Raw genomic sequence first — 18,120 nt, 5'->3', positions numbered from 1 at the left:
ATGTTCATCCCTTGTGCAAGTATTAATGATACATTCTAGTTGGTCTGAGTAGTATATGGCTGTGCCACCCCCTTGTTGGTCTGGCCTACAGTTGTGTATGGCTGTGTATCCAGGAATGGCATAGACATCTGTACTATCAGGCTTTAGCCAGGTTTCAGTTAGTGTAATGATGGACATATTGGCATGTAAGGAATTTAGTAATGCTATGAGGTCATCGTAATGCTTGCTTAAAGATCTGATATTGTAGTTAAAGATAGTTATGTTGTTGTTGGCACTGAGAAGTGCCTTTGATTGTTCTGCAGTGTAGTAATTACAGTAACTGTTTGATTCATTTAAGTCATTAGATAAGAGGTTGGTATCAGGATCAATGCTTGTAATCATAAGATTTGTAGTGAATCTATAGTTTGAATTAAGTATAAAAACAAAGTAAATAGTCTTAAGCTAAAAAATAGCACCTGGATTATTTAACAAATGTAAAATAATGAGCTAAGGGACTAATACAAATAAAGTGATGATCAAATAGTGGAGCTTGGGAATATGATAGTAGGTAGTACTATAAAGGTAATTTTTTAAAGTTAGAATTATAGTATAAAATTATAATATAAAAGGGACTAATATAGGTTGTGGTGAATAATAAAGTGGTAATCTAATAAATGAGCTTTGGAATATAATGGCAAAATTGTGAATTTATTCTACTTTAGCACCTAAGAATAGCACCTTGATTATTTTAACAATTGTGAATATATAAACTAGGATAGTTATATAAAGCTAAAATAAAGGAGAAAATATATAAGGGACTAAAATTAAGTAATGGTAAGCAAAGTTAAATGGACAGATGGTAGGAATTATAATATAAACTTATGGTTGTATGCATTGTTGTACATTCAGTAGAATGGAGTATTCTGTTAGGTAGTGTATTTAAAAAATAATAAAGTTAGATTGGGTTTTAGGTTTAACATTTATGTGATATAATTGTGAGAAACATTTAAGATATACAATTTATAAGGTTCAGTTATTCAGTATTTATTTGGTTTTGGGTGAGTAAGTGATCTTTGAGAAGAGACTTGAATTTATAAACAGGTAGTGTTTCTTTTATATTTACAGGTAATGAATTCCAGATTTTAGGGCCTTTTATGTGCATTGAGTTTTTGCATAGTGTGAGATGGACACGAGGAACATCAAAGAGTGATCTGTGCCTTGTGTTATGGTCATGTGTTCTGTTGAGGTTGGCAAGGAGATGTTTGAGGGGAGGGTTAATATCAGAGTTAAGTGTTCTATGTATGTAATAGGTGCAGTAATAAGTATGGATGTTTTGTATGGTGAGTAGGTTTAGTGTATTGAATATTGGTGGAGTGTGCTGCCTATAGTGAGAATTTGTTATCATTCTAACTGCAGCCTTTTGTTGGGTAATTAGTGGTCTGAGATGGTTACTTGTTGTTGAGCCCCATGCACAAATTCCATAGGTGAGATAGGGGTAAATAAGAGAGTGATATAGGGCCAGGAGGGCTGACTGTGGAACATAGTATCTTCGATAGTATGCCTACAGTCTTGGAAATTTTCTTAGAAATTTGTTGTATATGTGTATGAAATTTGAGTCTCTCCACTTATTGTCCTTTCTGGATTTAAGTATCAATTACTGCTGGTTATTATCCTATTCCTTGCTCACATTGAGAGAGGACTTCCTAGCTCTCTAGTGTACTCACCTAGTTGTAATCACCTAGTTGAGGTTACAGGGGTCGAGTCCAAGCTCCTGGCCCCGCCTCTTCACTGGTCACTACTAGGTCACTCTCCCTGAACTGTGAGCTTTATCATACCTCTGCTTAAAGCTATGTATGGATCCTACCTCCACTACATCGCATCCCAAACCATTCCACTTACTGACTACTCTGTGGCTGAAGAAATATTTCCTAACATCCCTGTGATTCATCTGTGTCTTCAACTTCCAACTGTGTTCAATCTCTGGAACATCCTGTCCTTGTCCACCTTGTCAATTCCTCTCAGTATTTTGTATGTCGTTATCATGTCCTCCCTATCTCTCCCGTCCTCCAGTGTTGTCAGGTTGATTTCCCTTAACCTCTCCTCGTAGGACATATCTCTTAGCTCTGGGACTAGTCTTGTTGCAAACTTTTGAACTTTCTCTAGTTTCTTTACGTGCTTGGCTAGGTGTGGGTTCCAAACTGGTGCCGCATACTCCAATAAGGGCCTAACGTACACGGTGTACAGGGTCCTGAACGATTCCTTATTAAGGTGTCGGAATGCTGTTCTGAGGTTTGCTAGGCGCCCACATGTTGCAGCCGTTATTTGGTTTGATGTGCGCTTCAGATGTGCCTGGTGTTATACTCGCCCCAAGATCTTTTTCCTTGAGAGAGGTATGTAGTCTCTGGACCCCTAGACTGTACTCCGTCTGCGGTCTTCTTTGCCCTTTCCTGTGTGTGTGTATGTGTGTGTGTGTGTGTGTGTGTGTGTGTGTGTGTGTGTGTGTGTGTGTGTGTGTGTGCCCCCACTTCTAAGTATTCATACTGCTAATAAATACCAGTAGTAATACCAGTAATTCTAAAGCTTACCAATAGTGTACTCACCTATTTGTGGTTGCAGGGGTCGAGTCTTAGCTCCTGGCCCCACCTCTTCACCGGTTGCTACTGGGCACTCTCTCTCCCTGTTCCATGAGCTTTATCAAACCTCGTCTTAAAACTGTGTATGGTTCCTGCCTCCACTACGTCATTTTCTAGGCTATTCCACTGCCTGACAACTCTATGACTGAAGAAATACTTCCTGATATCTCTCTGACTCATTTGTGTCTTCAACTTCCAATTGTGGCCTCGTGTTTCTGTGTCCCCTCCCTGGAACATCCTGTCTTTGTCCACCTTGTCTATTCCACGCAGTATTTTACATGTCGCTATCATGTCTCCCCTGACCCTCCTGTCGAACGATTCCTTACTAAGGTATCGGAATGCTGTTCTCAGGTTTGCCAGGCGCCCATATGCTGCAGCAGTTATCTGGTTTATGTGTGCTTCCATAGACATGCTCGGTGTTATACTCACCCCAAGATCTTTCTCCTTGAGTGAGGTTTGCAGTCTTTGGCCACCTAGCCTATACTCTGTCTGTGGTCTTCTGTGCCCTTCCCCTATCTTCATGACTTTGCATTTGGCAGGATTAAATTCGAGAAGCCATTTGCTGGACCAGGTGTCCAGTCTGTCCAGGTCTCTTTGAAGTCCTGCCTGGTCCTCATCTGATTTAATTCTCCTCATTAACTTCACATCATCTGCAAACAGGGACACTTCTGAGTCTAACCCTTCCATCATGTCGTTCACATATACCAAAAATAGCAATGGTCCTAGGACCGACTCCTGTGGGACCCCGCTCGTCACAGGTGCCCACTGTGATACATCATTACATATCATGACTCGCTGTTACCTCCCTGTCAGGTATTCTCTGATCCATTGCAGTGCCCTTCCTGTTATATGCGCCTGATGCTCTAGCTTCTGCACTAATCTCTTGTGAGGAACTGTGTCAAAGGCCTTCTTGCAGTCCAAGAAGATTCAATCAACCCACCCCTCTCTCTCGTGTCTTACTTCTGTTATTTTATCATAAAACTCTAGAAGGTTTGTGACACAGGATTTGCCTTCAATGAATCCGTGCTGGTTGGCATTTATACTCTTGTTCCGTTCCAGGTGCTCCACCACTCTCCTCCTGATAATCTTCTCCATAACTTTGCATACTATACACGTCAATGACACAGGTCTATAGTTTAGTGCCTCTTTTCAGTCTCCTTTTTTAAAAATGGGAACTACATTTGCCGTCTTCCATACCTCAGGTAGTTGCCCAGTTTCCAGGGACGTGTTGAAGATTGTGGTAAGTGGCACGCACAGCATATCTGCTCCCTCTCTAAGGACCCACGGGGAGATGTTGTCCGGTCCCATTGCCTTTGAGGTATCGATGTCCCTTAGCAGTTTCTTCACCTCCTCCTCAACTGTATGTATGTCGTCCAACACTTGTTGGTGTATTTCTTGCTGGTGTCCCCATCTGGTCTGTCCCCCCAGAGGCCTTCCTGTCTCCACTGTAAATACTTCCTTAAATCTCATGTTGAGCTCCTCACATACCTCTTGATCGTTTCTTGTGAGTTCTCCACCTTCTTTCCTCAGCCTTATCACTTGGTCCTTGACTGTTGTCTTCCTCCTAATGTGGCTACACAGCAGTTTTGGGTCAGATTTGACTTTCGATGCTAAGTTGTTTTCATACTGTTGCTGGGCCTCCCTCCTTATATGTGCATGCTCGTTTCTGGCTCTTCTACTAATCTCCTTGTTTTCCTGGGTCCTATGCCTCCTGTACCTTTTCCATTCTCTGTTGCACTTAGTTTTTGCCTCCCTACACCTTCGGGTAAACCAAGGACTCGTTTTGGTCTTCCTATTATTTCTGTTTCCTTTGGGAACATACCTTTCATCTGCCTCCTTGCACTTTGTTGCCACATATTCCATCATCTCGTTTACTGATTTTCCTACCATTTCTCTGTCCCACTGAACCTCCTGCAGGAAGTTTCTCATACCTGTGTAGTCCCCCGTTTTATAGTTTGGCCTGTCCCCTTCAATTCCTGTTACCTTCTCCACTTGTAACTCTACTATATAATCAAAACTCAGAACCACGTGATCGCTAGCTCCAAGGGGCCTCTCGTAAGTGATGTCCTCAATGTCTGAACTGCTCACCTGGAGTTTACCTGGAGTAAACTCCAGGTGAGCAGGGTGAACACAAGATCCAGTCTTGCTGGCTCATCCTCCCCTCTCTCTCTGGTAGTGTCCCTGACATGTTAATGCGCGAAGTTTTCAAGTACCACATCCATCATCTTGGCTCTCCATGTTTCGGGACCCCCATGTGGCTCCAGGTTTTCCCAGTCGATCTCCCCGTGGTTGAAATCGCCCATTACCAGTAACTTTGCTCTGCTCGAGTGAGCTCTTCTTGCCACCTCAGCCAGTGTGTCCACCATCACCCTGTTGTTTTCTTCGTGCTCCTCTCTTGGCCTCCTGCAGTTCTGTGGTGGGTTATACATCACTCCAATGACTACTTTATGTTCTCCGGAAGGAATTGTACCTACAATGTAGTATCTTTCTCCAATCATGTCCATGCCTTCCATTTCCTCAAATCCCCATCGCTGTTTTATGAGCAGTGCAACCCCTCCTCCCCCCTCTACTCCTATCTTTCCTCAGGATCTGATATCCCGTTGGGAAGATTGTGTCTGTTATTGTCTCAGCGAGTTTTGTTTCTGTGACTGCTATGATGTGTGTGTGTGTGTGTGTGTGTGTGTGTGTGTGTGTGTGTGTGTGTGTGTGTGTGTGTGTGTGTGTGTGTGTGTGTGTGGGTGTGCGGGCTTGTGTGTATGCATATATTTGTACGCTCGTGCCCATGTGTCTGTGCGTGCGCCCCCGTGTGTGTGCGAGCGCGCTCGTGTGGATGTATGACCCCCTTAACATTTGTATTTATAACTCATTACAATTGTGACCAGGTGTGGACGTATCAGTGGCTCATTACTTTGTAATTTGTTCATGACTGTAACCATGTATAGGAGTGAGGTTGATTCATTACCTTTGTAACTTGTCATGATTGTGACCAGATCTACCTGGAGTTCATTACCTTTGTAACTAGTTCAGCTATCATAACTTTGTGGTCCAGTCCCTGGACCCATTGTATACCTCTGTAATCTTTTAACTACCACCCACAGGATGGGTATGGTGTGACTACCGCCCACAGGATGGGTATGGTATGACTACCGCCCACAGGGTGGGTATGGTGTGACTACTGCCACAGGATGGGTATGGTGTGACTACCGCCCACAGGATGGGTAAGGTATGACTACCGCCCACAGGATGGGTATGGTGTGACTACCACCCACAGGATGGGTATGGTATGACTACCGCCCACAGGATGGGTATGGTGTGACTACCGCCCACAGGATGGGTATGGTGTGACTACCGCCCACAGGGTGGGTATGGTGTGACTACTGCCCACAGGATGGGTATATTGTGACTACGACCTACAGCATGGGTATGGTATGACTACCGCTCACAGGATGGGTATGGTGTGACTACCGCTCACAGGATGGGTATGTTGTGACTACCACCCACAGGATGGGTATGGGGTGACTACCACCCACATGATGGGCATGGTATGACTACCGCCCACAGGATGGGTATGGTGTGACTATCACCCACAGGATGGGTATGGTGTGACTACCACCCACAGGATGGGTATGGTGTGACTCCAACCCACAGGATGGGTATGGTGTGACTACCGCCCACAGGATGGGTATGGTTTGACTACCACCCACAGGATGGGTATGGGGTGACTACCACCCACAGGATGGGTATGGGGTGACTACCACCCACAGGATGGGTATGGGGTGACTACCACTCACAGGATGGGTATGGAGTGACTACCACCCACAGGATGGGTATGGTGTGACTACCACCCACAGGATGGATATGGTGTGACTACTACCCACAGGATGGGTATGGTGTGACTACCGCCCACAGGATGTGTATGGGGTGACTACCACCCACGGGATGGGTATGGTGTGACTACCACCCATAGGATGGGTATGGGGTGACTACCACCCACAGGATGGGTATGGGGTGACTACCACCCACAGGATGGGTATGGGGTGACTACCACCCACAGGATGGGTATGGAGTGACTACCACCCACAGGATGGGTATGGTGTGACTACCACCCACAGGACGGATATGGGGTGACTACCACCCACAGGATGGGTATGGTGTGACTACCGCCCACAGGATGGGTATGGGGTGACTACCACCCACAGGATGGGTATAGGGTGACTACCACCCACAGGATGGGTATGGTGTGACTACCACCCACAGGATGGGTATGGTTTGACTACCACCCACGGGATGGGTATGGTGTGACTACCACCCACTGGATGGGTATGGGGTGACTACCACCCACAGGATGGGTATGGTGTGACTACCACACACAGGATGGGTATGGGGTGACTACCACCCACAGGATGGGTATGGGGTGACTACCACCCACAGGATGGATATGGTGTGACTACCACCCACAGGATGGGTATGGTTTGACTACCACCCACGGGATGGGTATGGTGTGACTACCACCCACTGGATGGGTATGGGATGACTACCACCCACAGGATGGGTATGGTGTGACTACCGCCCACAGGATGTGTATGGGGTGACTACCACCCACGGGATGGGTATGGTGTGACTACCACCCATAGGATGGGTATGGGGTGACTACCACCCACAGGATGGGTATGGGGTGACTACCACCCACAGGATGGGTATGGGGTGACTACCACCCACAGGATGGGTATGGAGTGACTACCACCCACAGGATGGGTATGGTGTGACTACCACCCACAGGACGGATATGGGGTGACTACCACCCACAGGATGGGTATGGTGTGACTACCGCCCACAGGATGGGTATGGGGTGACTACCACCCACAGGATGGGTATAGGGTGACTACCACCCACAGGATGGGTATGGTGTGACTACCACCCACAGGATGGGTATGGTTTGACTACCACCCACGGGATGGGTATGGTGTGACTACCACCCACTGGATGGGTATGGGATGACTACCACCCACAGGATGGGTATGGGGTGACTACCACCCACAGGATGGGTATGGTGTGACTACCACACACAGGATGGGTATGGGGTGACTACCACCCACAGGATGGGTATGGGGTGACTACCACCCACAGGATGGATATGGTGTGACTACCACCCACAGGATGGGTATGGTTTGACTACCACCCACGGGATGGGTATGGTGTGACTACCACCCACTGGATGGGTATGGGATGACTACCACCCACAGGATGGGTATGGGGTGACTACCACCCACAGGATGGGTATGGTGTGACTACCACCCACAGGATGGGTATGGTTTGACTACCACCCACGGGATGGGTATGGTGTGACTACCACCCACTGGATGGGTATGGGATGACTACCACCCACAGGATGGGTATGGGGTGACTACCACCCACAGGATGGGTATGGTGTGACTACCACACACAGGATGGGTATGGGGTGACTACCACCCACAGGATGGGTATGGGGTGACTACCACCCACAGGATGGATATGGTGTGACTACCACCCACAGGATGGGTATGGTTTGACTACCACCCACGGGATGGGTATGGTGTGACTACCACCCACTGGATGGGTATGGGATGACTACCACCCACAGGATGGGTATGGGGTGACTACCACCCACAGGATGGGTATGGTGTGACTACCACACACAGGATGGGTATGGGGTGACTACCACCCACAGGATGGGTATGGGGTGACTACCACCCACAGGATGGATATGGTGTGACTACTACCCACAGGATGGGTATGGTGTGACTACCGCCCACAGGATGGGTATGGGGTGACTATCACCCACAGGATGGGTATGAGGTGACTACCACCCACAGGATGGGTATGGGGTGACTACCACCCACAGAATGGGTATGGGGTGATTACCACCCACAGGATGGGTATGGTGTGACTAACACCCACAGGATGGGTATGGGGTGACTACCACCCACAGGATGGGTATGGTGTGACTACCACCCACAGGATGGGTATGGTGTGACTACCACCCACAGGATGGGTATGGTGTGACTACCACCCACAGGATGGGTATGGTGTGACTACCACCCACAGGATGGGTATGGTGTGACTACCACCCACAGGATGGCTACGGGGTGACTACCACCCACAGGATGGATATAGGGTGACTACCACCCACAGGATGGGTATGGTGTGACTAGCACCCACAGGATGGGTATGGTGTGACTACCACCCACAGGATGGGTGTGGGGTGACTACCACCCACAGGATGGGTATGGTGTGACTACCACCCACAGGATGGGTATGGTGTGACTACCGCCCACAGGATGGGTATGGGGTGACTATCACCCACAGGATGGGTATGAGGTGACTACCACCCACATGATGGGTATGGTGTGGCTACAGCCCACAGGATGGGTGTGGTGTGACTGCCACGCACAGGATGGGTATGGGGTGACTACCACCCACAGGATGGATATGGTGTGACTACCACCCACAGGATGGGTATGGTGTGACTACCACCCACAGGATGGGTATGGGGTAACTACCACTCACAGGATGGGTATGGTGTGACTACCACCCACAGGATGGGTATGGGGTAACTACCACCCACAGGATGGGTATGGTGTGACTACCACCCACAGGATGGGTATGGGGTAACTACCACTCACAGGATGGGTATGGTGTGACTACCACCCACAGGATGGGTATGGTGTGACTACCACCCACAGGATGGGTATGGTGTGACTACCACCCACAGGATGGGTATGGGGTAACTACCACCCACAGGATAGATTAGATTAGATTTAGATTTTGCCACCGAAGTGGCTAGTTTATTGTGCACCCCATATCCATCCTGTGGACGGTAGCGCGAGAGCATGTGGATACACAAAATGCCTAGGAACTAGGCCCCAAAGGGTTAACAGGAATACATATGGATTTATATCTACATATCTATAGTTCACTTATCTGTTACAAGCAAATTTAGGAAATTTGCTTAGTATATCTGGTATCTTATTTTCATTAATAAGATATCTTGACATGTCACATAGGTTATTATACTGTCTGTCTCTGTATTCCTCAATAAGTGGACAATTAAGCACATAGTGTTCAAGAGAGTGACCATATGCCTGATCACATAATTTACATTTAGTTTGATCATCATCTGTGTGTCTCCCAAACTGCCAGAAGTACTTGTAACCAAGCCTAAGCCTGGCCACTACAACATCAGTCAGTCTGTTCACATTGCAAGTTGCTCCATAAACATACTTATCTACGTTCATGTTATCATAGTGGGTTATAGATCTACTCAGGCTTCTAACTGCATTCCTATAACAATCATCTTCATTATTTACTTCTCTCCTAATATTATTCCTAATGCTAGACACAGTTATACCAAAGTTATATTCTACGTTCTCCTTCTGGATACTCTTCTTGGCTAACATATCAACTTTATCATGAAGGAGTAATCCAATGTGTGATGGGATCCATAGCAATTGTACATTAATTCCTTTGTCCCTAATTTTTGAGTATCTATACCTGGCTTCCCCAATGAGCATGTTGTTGGAGTCATTATATGAGCCAAGAGCCTTCAATGATGACATAGAATCAGTAATGATGATAGAGTCAAGCTCAGTGTCATAGGTTAGCTTTAGCGCCATTAGGATTGCAAACAATTCAGTTTGCAGTGTAGACGCCCAGTTGTTAATTCTTATGCCTAACTCAACAAATTTATTATCGTTCTTAACTAGGGAGGTGGCAACAAGAGCAGATGCAGCCCTGCCAGAAGACTCCTGTTTAGATCCATCAGTGTATATAACTTGTGATAACTTATTACTACCAGCTAGGCGAAAAATTTCTTCTTGAGCAGTTGCTCTAACAAGAGATTTAAGGAAGGGATTACTAGCAATGAGCTTCTTGGGAGGGACTTGTAGGTATGTGATATTAAATGAACACATCTTCCATGGAGGGGTGAAATGCTCTTGTTGCCTACAGTGATACAGTTCATGCAGGTTATAAAACTTAATGCAATTGCACGTTTTCACAATCCATTTAGATCTGTGTGTATTTACCTCTAGACACTTGGTAAGATTCACTGTGACAGTGTCTGGTTCGTTTCTCAACATTCTAATACCGAGTACAGTGTTAATTTCAACAATCCTATCACTGATACTAGAAATACCAAGCTCCTTCCTCATGTTAAGAACTTTTGTAGATCTAGGACAGCCAAGAATAGTCCTGAGAGCTTCATTTTGCATTAACTCCAAGGGTCGGAGGGAACTTTCTCTAGCTAATATCAACATGGGAGCAGCATAATCAATTAAGGACCTAACATAGGCTATGTACATCATTCTCACGATTCTCACATTAGCACCATAGTTGGGATTGTAGCCAGCAACAGCTTTGAGAGCATTTAGCCTAGCTTTACATTTCTTGTTTAGTTGTGGTATAGTGGATTTGTTAAAGGGTACATCTACACCAAGATATCTGTAAGTTTTAACGTAGCTAATGATTTCACCCTGCAAATAGATGGGTGGGGGATGTCGTTTGCTTGTTAATATCTTTGTTTTAGAGGAAGATATTATGAGGCCTAGTCGATTACAAATTGCTTGAACTTCATTAAGAATGGTATTCATCTTCTTATGCCCTGTTGTATGGATCATGATATCATCAGCATAGCTTATAGCTATATGTTTAGGTGAGGCAGGTAGAGCATTTAGGAGAGCATTAATCAGAATATTAAATAGCATGGGACTAAGAACTCCTTCCTGCGCCCCACACAGGATGGGTATGGTGTGCATAATAAATATATTACTAAGTAAACTCCCCTCGAGACTCAGGAATTCCACTGACGTAAGCAAATGTTCCCAGACTGTTCCTAATTAACTCTCAGACTATGTAGTAGCACCACCTACTCTCTTATCATCACAAATCCTCAATTATATTACAAAGAATAATACAAGACATAGCAAAACAAAAAAAGGGAAAAAATCTAAAAATTTACTGGATGTGAAAATTTGTGTGGACTGCCTCCAAGTGAGTCGCCTACCCTGGCAAACTCTGTTGACACCGAGCTCTGAGGTGGGTACCTCAGCCTCACAAGTGGCTTATGGAACAGATTTTCACAAATGATTGGTATTGCAAGAAACCTCGCCTGCATGCATGTATAAAGGACTAACTTACTTGGTGTTGCAGCATATATCCTGATCTTCAACTTCCTAAGCCTAGCTTTAGCCCCTTTGGACTTCCCCTCAGAAACCACGTGCAACCGGGAGCATTAATTCCTGCAATATTCAATCGTAATTAGTGTCCTGCCTGCACCTCAGAAATTCCTATATCCAAGAGGGTATGTATCCCCTAGTATAACTATGCAGACTCAGACACTAGCTTCAGACGGCTCTGAGACACTGGTACTTACTGGGCATGCTCTCTCTGTAGCATGCCGGGCCCACAGTTAACTCAACCCACAATCTCCCAAGACACTGGCCAGAACCTACGGGAAAAAGTGAAGATCTTGTCTTACTGTATGGGCTGATGGAGGAGATCATCTACGGTACATCGAGGTGCCTCTACCAGATTCCCAGGTCTCAGATGTGAAGACACGTGGGGGCGCCGTCTGCTGTTCACGGCACGTCTTGTCCAGTCGGTGTCTGTTGTAAGAAGGGCGCTATTCTGTCTTTGTGACCCGCGCCTCCTCAATCAAGCTAGGGCTGCCAGTTCTCCCTAGCTAACTTATCCTAGTGTTTGCCTACATTATCGGCCTATAACTACCTATGTTAAGGTCTTAGGTCTACTTTATCATTATCTACAGATGCCTTAGTAAACCTAATATTAGTGTACTACCAGTAAAACTACCTACTCCTTCCCTGAAGAGTAAATCTATAAATTAAATAAGCTTACCAACAACCGCCAACCAGAGAATGCTTCGTTGGTTTGGGAGGGTTTAAGGGCCGTCCGGCTCGGCCGTCCTGACGGCCATACTGGATCTGAGCTGTGGAACTATTTGGACCAAATAAATTTCCACACTGGATGTGCATGTGGATGTTAGAAGCTGCGGTGTCACCATACATGTTATAAATGACTATAATTCAATATACGAACATTTTAGAACATTGATTCTAAAATCAGTTAAGCTATTTTTCTAGGCGATTAACTCAATTTCTGTATTTTTTTTCGATTTTTTTTCCCTGGCACGCTTATACCACCCCTGAGTTGTACCATGATCCTCCACTGGAGAGTTTCGGTGATCTGACCGAGACCTTCCACTCATCCCTCCACAATTTTAAAAATCAGGATTATAATTATGTACTTGTTGTTAAGGCGTCTTGACCCTGACTTATTGTTTCCCTCCTACTGACACCAGGCGAATGAAGGAGAAGAAGAGAGAGAGAGAGAGAGAGAGAGAGAGAGAGAGAGAGAGAGAGAGAGAGAGAGAGAGAGAGAGAGAGAGAGAGAGAGGGAGGGAGAGAGAGATAGGAGGAGCAAGTGTGACGTCACTGATATAACTATCATAATTGCACAATGATCATAACGTATGGTAATATTACATTACGTCATAATACAAGAACGAACAGATAGCTAGAATGTCACAGTAACACAGAAACAGTGAATCATGCAAATACAATACATTACTAAATTTACCATTTGTAATATTGTTATATGCTTATACTACTTATTATAAATGTAATGATCTGTGTATCTAATTATGTATCTATGTATATATCTAATAATATATGTTCAAATATACGTCTCCGTGAGTTACATCAACACAGAGTAAGAATTATTATTAGTCTGCCCGACAGGACCAGTGACCTTCTGTGTAATAAATATTTTATAACATATATAGCACACATTGTAAGTTTTACAAACAAATAGACATTGTTCATTGTCAACAATAATCTTATTTCAGGCGTTAACGTCAGGTGAATGTGCAGTGATATGCACTGACATGTATACTGAGATGCACTGACATGTGATGGTGACGTGATCAACAACTGTACATAACAGTGCCACAACCTCGTTCACTGACATATTAACCATGTAAGGCTGTATAATAATTGTTAACGGTACTTACAATACAACAAATAAACACATCTTCTCAAGTCTACCCTGGCTAAGCTTCACGTATGTGTACAATAACTACATATGTAATAATTTCTCAAAAGGCCAATATGTCCCTTATTTAAACTTAACAGTGTACACTTGTGACAGCTTCCCTGACACTGTACCAGCTCTCACAGTCTTGTGACGCACCACTACACCCGCCACCACACTGTACCAGCTCTCACAGTCTTGTGACGCACCACTACACCCGCCACCACACTGTACCAGCTCTCACAGTCTTGTGACGCACCACTACACCCGCCACCACACTGTACCAGCTCTCACAGTCTTGTGACTCACCACTACACCCGCCACCACACTGTACCAGCTCTCACAGTCTTGTGACGCACCACTACACCCGCCACCACACTACCAGCTCTCACAGTCTTGTGACGCACCACTACACCCGCCACCACACTGTACCAGCTCTCACAGTCTTGTGACGCACCACTACACCCGCCACCACACTACCAGCTCTCACAGTCTTGTGACGCACCACTACACCCGCCACCACACTGTACCAGCTCTCACAGTCTTGTGACGCACCACTACACCCGCCACCACACTGTACCAGCTCTCACAGTCTTGTGACTCACCACTACACCCGCCACCACACTGTACCAGCTCTCACAGTCTTGTGACTCACCACTACACCCGCCACCACACTGTACCAGCTCTCACAGTCTTGTGACTCACCACTACACCCGCCACCACACTGTACCAGCTCTCACAGTCTTGTGACTCACCACTACACCCGCCACCACACTGTACCAGCTCTCACAGTCTTGTGACTCACCACTACACCCGCCACCACACTGTTGATATGAGGATGGTATACAGCACAAGCTGGTTGTAACATTTAAGTATCTTTATTCGGAAATGTTTCACTTACACTGTACTTGACTAAAGACGCTTAGTGTGTAGTTTAGTTTAGTTAGTTTAATATGTTTATTATGCACCCCATACCCATCCTGTGGGCGTGTAGACAGCCTTTACTGTCAGAACAGACAGCCTAAGCCGTCTGTTTTGGCTAGTTCATATTTTGCGGCATTTAAGTGCTGCCCTCTGTAGGCTCACCCAGGTCAGTGGGAGGCTGGGCCCATTCGCCCTCACTCCCCGGCCGACCGAATTGATAGCCACAAGTGCTTCCCCTCCACGGACTGGCTAGCGGTCATTCCCTCACATTGCCCGTTGTGTACTCCTTTCCAATTAAAGCCAAACTAGTCCACGGCCATATCATTGCTACCTACGCTACCTCCATCGGCAGTAAACCGCTGTTCAACAGGCGGTAGTCACACCATACCCATCCTGTGGGCGGTAGTCACACCATACCCATCCTGTGGGCGGTAGTCACACCATACCCATCCTGTGGGCGGTAGTCACACCATACCCATCCTGTGGTTGGTAGTCACCCCATACCCATCCAGTGGGCGGTAGTCACACCATACCCATCCTGTGGGTGGTAGTCACGCCATACCCATCCTGTGGGCGGTAGTCACACCATACCCATCCTGTGGGCGGTAGTCACACCATACCGATCCTGTGGGCGGTAGTCACCCCATACCCATCCAGTGGGCGGTAGTCACACCATACCCATCCTGTGGGCGGTAGTCACACCATACCCATCCTGTGGGCGGTAGTCACCCCATACCCATCCTGTGGGCGGTAGTCACACCATACCCATCCTGTGGGTGGTAGTCATACCATACCCATCCTGTGGGCGGTAGTCACACCATACCCATCCTGTGGGCGGTAGTCACACCATACCCATCCTGTGGTTGGTAGTCACCCCAGACCCATCCAGTGGGCGGTAGTCACACCATACCCATCCTGTGGGTGGTAGTCACGCCATACCCATCCTGTGGGCGGTAGTCACACCATACCCATCCTGTGGGCGGTAGTCACACCATACCGATCCTGTGGGCGGTAGTCACCCCATACCCATCCAGTGGGCGGTAGTCACACCATACCCATCCTGTGGGCGGTAGTCACACCATACCCATCCTGTGGGCAGTAGTCACACCATACCCATCCTGTGGGCGGTAGTCACACCATACCCATCCTGTGGGCGGTAGTCACCCCATACCCATCCAGTGGGCGGTAGTCACACCATACCCATCCTGTGGGCGGTAGTCACACCATACCCATCCTGTGGGCAGTAGTCACCCCATACCCATCCTGTGGGCGGTAGTCACACCATACCCATCCTGTGGGCGGTAGTCACACCATACCCATCCTGTGGGCGGTAGTCACACCATACCCATCCTGTGGGCGGTAGTCACACCATACCCATCCTGTGGTTGGTAGTCACCCCATACCCATCCAGTGGGCGGTACTCACACCATACCCATCCTGTGGGTGGTAGTCACGCCATACCCATCCTGTGGGCGGTAGTCACACCATACCCATCCTGTGGGCGGTAGTCACACCATACCGATCCTGTGGGCGGTAGTCACCCCATACCCATCCAGTGGGCGGTAGTCACACCATACCCATCCTGTGGGCGGTAGTCACACCATACCCATCCTGTGGGCGGTAGTCACCCCATACCCATCCTGTGGGCGGTAGTCACACCATACCCATCCTGTGGGCGGTAGTCACACCATACCCATCCTGTGGGCGGTAGTCACACCATACCCATCCTGTGGGCGGTAGTCACACCATACCCATCCTGTGGTTGGTAGTCACCCCATACCCATCCAGTGGGCGGTAGTCACACCATACCCATCCTGTGGGTGGTAGTCACGCCATACCCATCCTGTGGGCGGTAGTCACACCATACCCATCCTGTGGGCGGTAGTCACACCATACCGATCCTGTGGGCGGTAGTCACCCCATACCCATCCAGTGGGCAGTAGTCACACCATACCCATCCTGTGGGCGGTAGTCACACCATACCCATCCAGTGGGCGGTAGTCACACCATACCCATCCTGTGGGCGGTAGTCACCCCATACCCATCCAGTGGGCGGTATTCACACCATACCCATCCTGTGGGCGGTAGTCACCCCATACCCATCCAGTGGGCGGTAGTCACACCATACCCATCCAGTGGGCGGTAGTCACACCATACCCATCCAGTGGGCGGTAGTCACACCATACCCATCCTGTGGGTGGTAGTTAAAAGATTACAGAGGTATACAATGGGTCCAGGGACTGGGCCCCAAAGTTATGATAACTGAACTAGTTACGAAGGTAATGAACTCCAGGTAGATTTGGTCACAATCATGGTATTTACAGGTATTTACAGGTTAGTGGTACATAACGGGTCCAGGGTTTCCAATAAAGATTCATAACTGTTGCACACGTGTTTTACTTATCAACATTACTATGTAATAATACTCTGCTTTTTTAAAATATGTAAACTTAGGGGGGGGGGGGTAAACCAGTGGAGACTAATCACTGGAAGACTAATTATTTGACAAAGACGTATGTTAGGGTGCATTTTTCTGACTAAACTCCATAAATATTATTTTGACAAAAAAAAAAAAAAGCCTACTAGTGAGCTACTTACAGAACAATGTTAATGGCGTCGTCTGATGCCTGGGTGTAACCAGCTTCTCATCTTGTTTATTTATCCTCCATGTTTGTTCACCTCCCGCTTTAATCAGCACATTCTCCATGTGTGAGGATGACACAGGTTTTACTTTCCTGCATTTTCGTTATTTTTGAAATAAGTCACTTTGACTATTTTGGGTTATCCCAGGTTCTCTACACATATGCTGCTATGTATGATGATCTATGTAACTGTATTTGTGTATACCTGATTATTATAATAAAAAAAAAGCGCTAAGCCACAAGGGCTATACAGCGCTTCAGGGTAGGGAAGGAAGCCAGGGTATTGGGCTGCAGAAGGGGGGAGGGATGATCAGTAGGTTACAGAAAACAGCAGGGCAGGGGATAGTGCGGGGGCAGAGGTGTTGCAACCCCTGAATGGTTGCAATGATTGTTATGTATATATACAATTATTACTTTTTCATTTAATTTTATATTGCTTATATTTGCGATAATAGCTAAATCGTAAATGTATTGCTTTATATTGTTATTTGACGTAGTTTCCTTTGTTAGGTAGGATGTAACATGTTATGTGCTCAGTTCAAGTCTTGATTGTCTAACTACTGTAATTATCGCTGTTTGCTCGTTATATTGCCGGCTTCTTGCTGGGCGACTGCTGTCCACGGAGCTATCACGTGATCGAGGGGGGGTGTCCTCACCTCGTCTGAAGTATTCAGTCTGCTCTAGACTCGCTTGGTGGTTGGACAGATTGTCTGTCTCATTATTCTTGTTAGTTCTGTAGAGTTCTGTTAACAGAACCTTGTATAGACTTAGTGATTTTCGACGTTGTACTGAGGTTGTGTGTCTCATAGACACTCTGAGTAACTCAGGTCCTGAACTATAGCTTATGACCTAATTTG

The 18,120-nt window shown here is 46.7% G+C and overlaps 1 protein-coding gene across 9 annotated transcripts in view; it reads right to left on the bottom strand.

Annotated features, from left to right (window-relative positions):
- Positions 1-13,998, bottom strand: part of LOC128689499 (arylalkylamine N-acetyltransferase-like 2) — a 38,130-nt gene extending 24,132 nt beyond the window's left edge. The window contains exons 1-3 of one of the 9 annotated variants that reach the window (XM_053777863.2): positions 13,857-13,944; positions 12,127-12,253; positions 11,787-11,887 (exon numbers count right to left, since the gene is read on the bottom strand). In XM_053777863.2, coding sequence (XP_053633838.1) covers positions 11,787-11,801 — 15 coding nt within the window. In that variant the 5' untranslated portion in view covers positions 11,802-11,887; positions 12,127-12,253; positions 13,857-13,944. The other 8 variants (XM_053777862.2, XM_053777864.2, XM_053777865.2 and 5 more) reach the window with 8 other exon arrangements.
- Positions 13,999-18,120: the final 4,122 nt, after the last annotated feature.

Source organism: Cherax quadricarinatus, chromosome 18 (genome assembly GCF_038502225.1).
Source record: "Cherax quadricarinatus isolate ZL_2023a chromosome 18, ASM3850222v1, whole genome shotgun sequence".
Classification (NCBI taxonomy): Eukaryota; Metazoa; Arthropoda; class Malacostraca; order Decapoda; family Parastacidae; genus Cherax; species Cherax quadricarinatus.
Note: the sequence above shows the minus strand (reverse complement) of the source record. Positions and strands in the feature narration are given on the sequence as shown.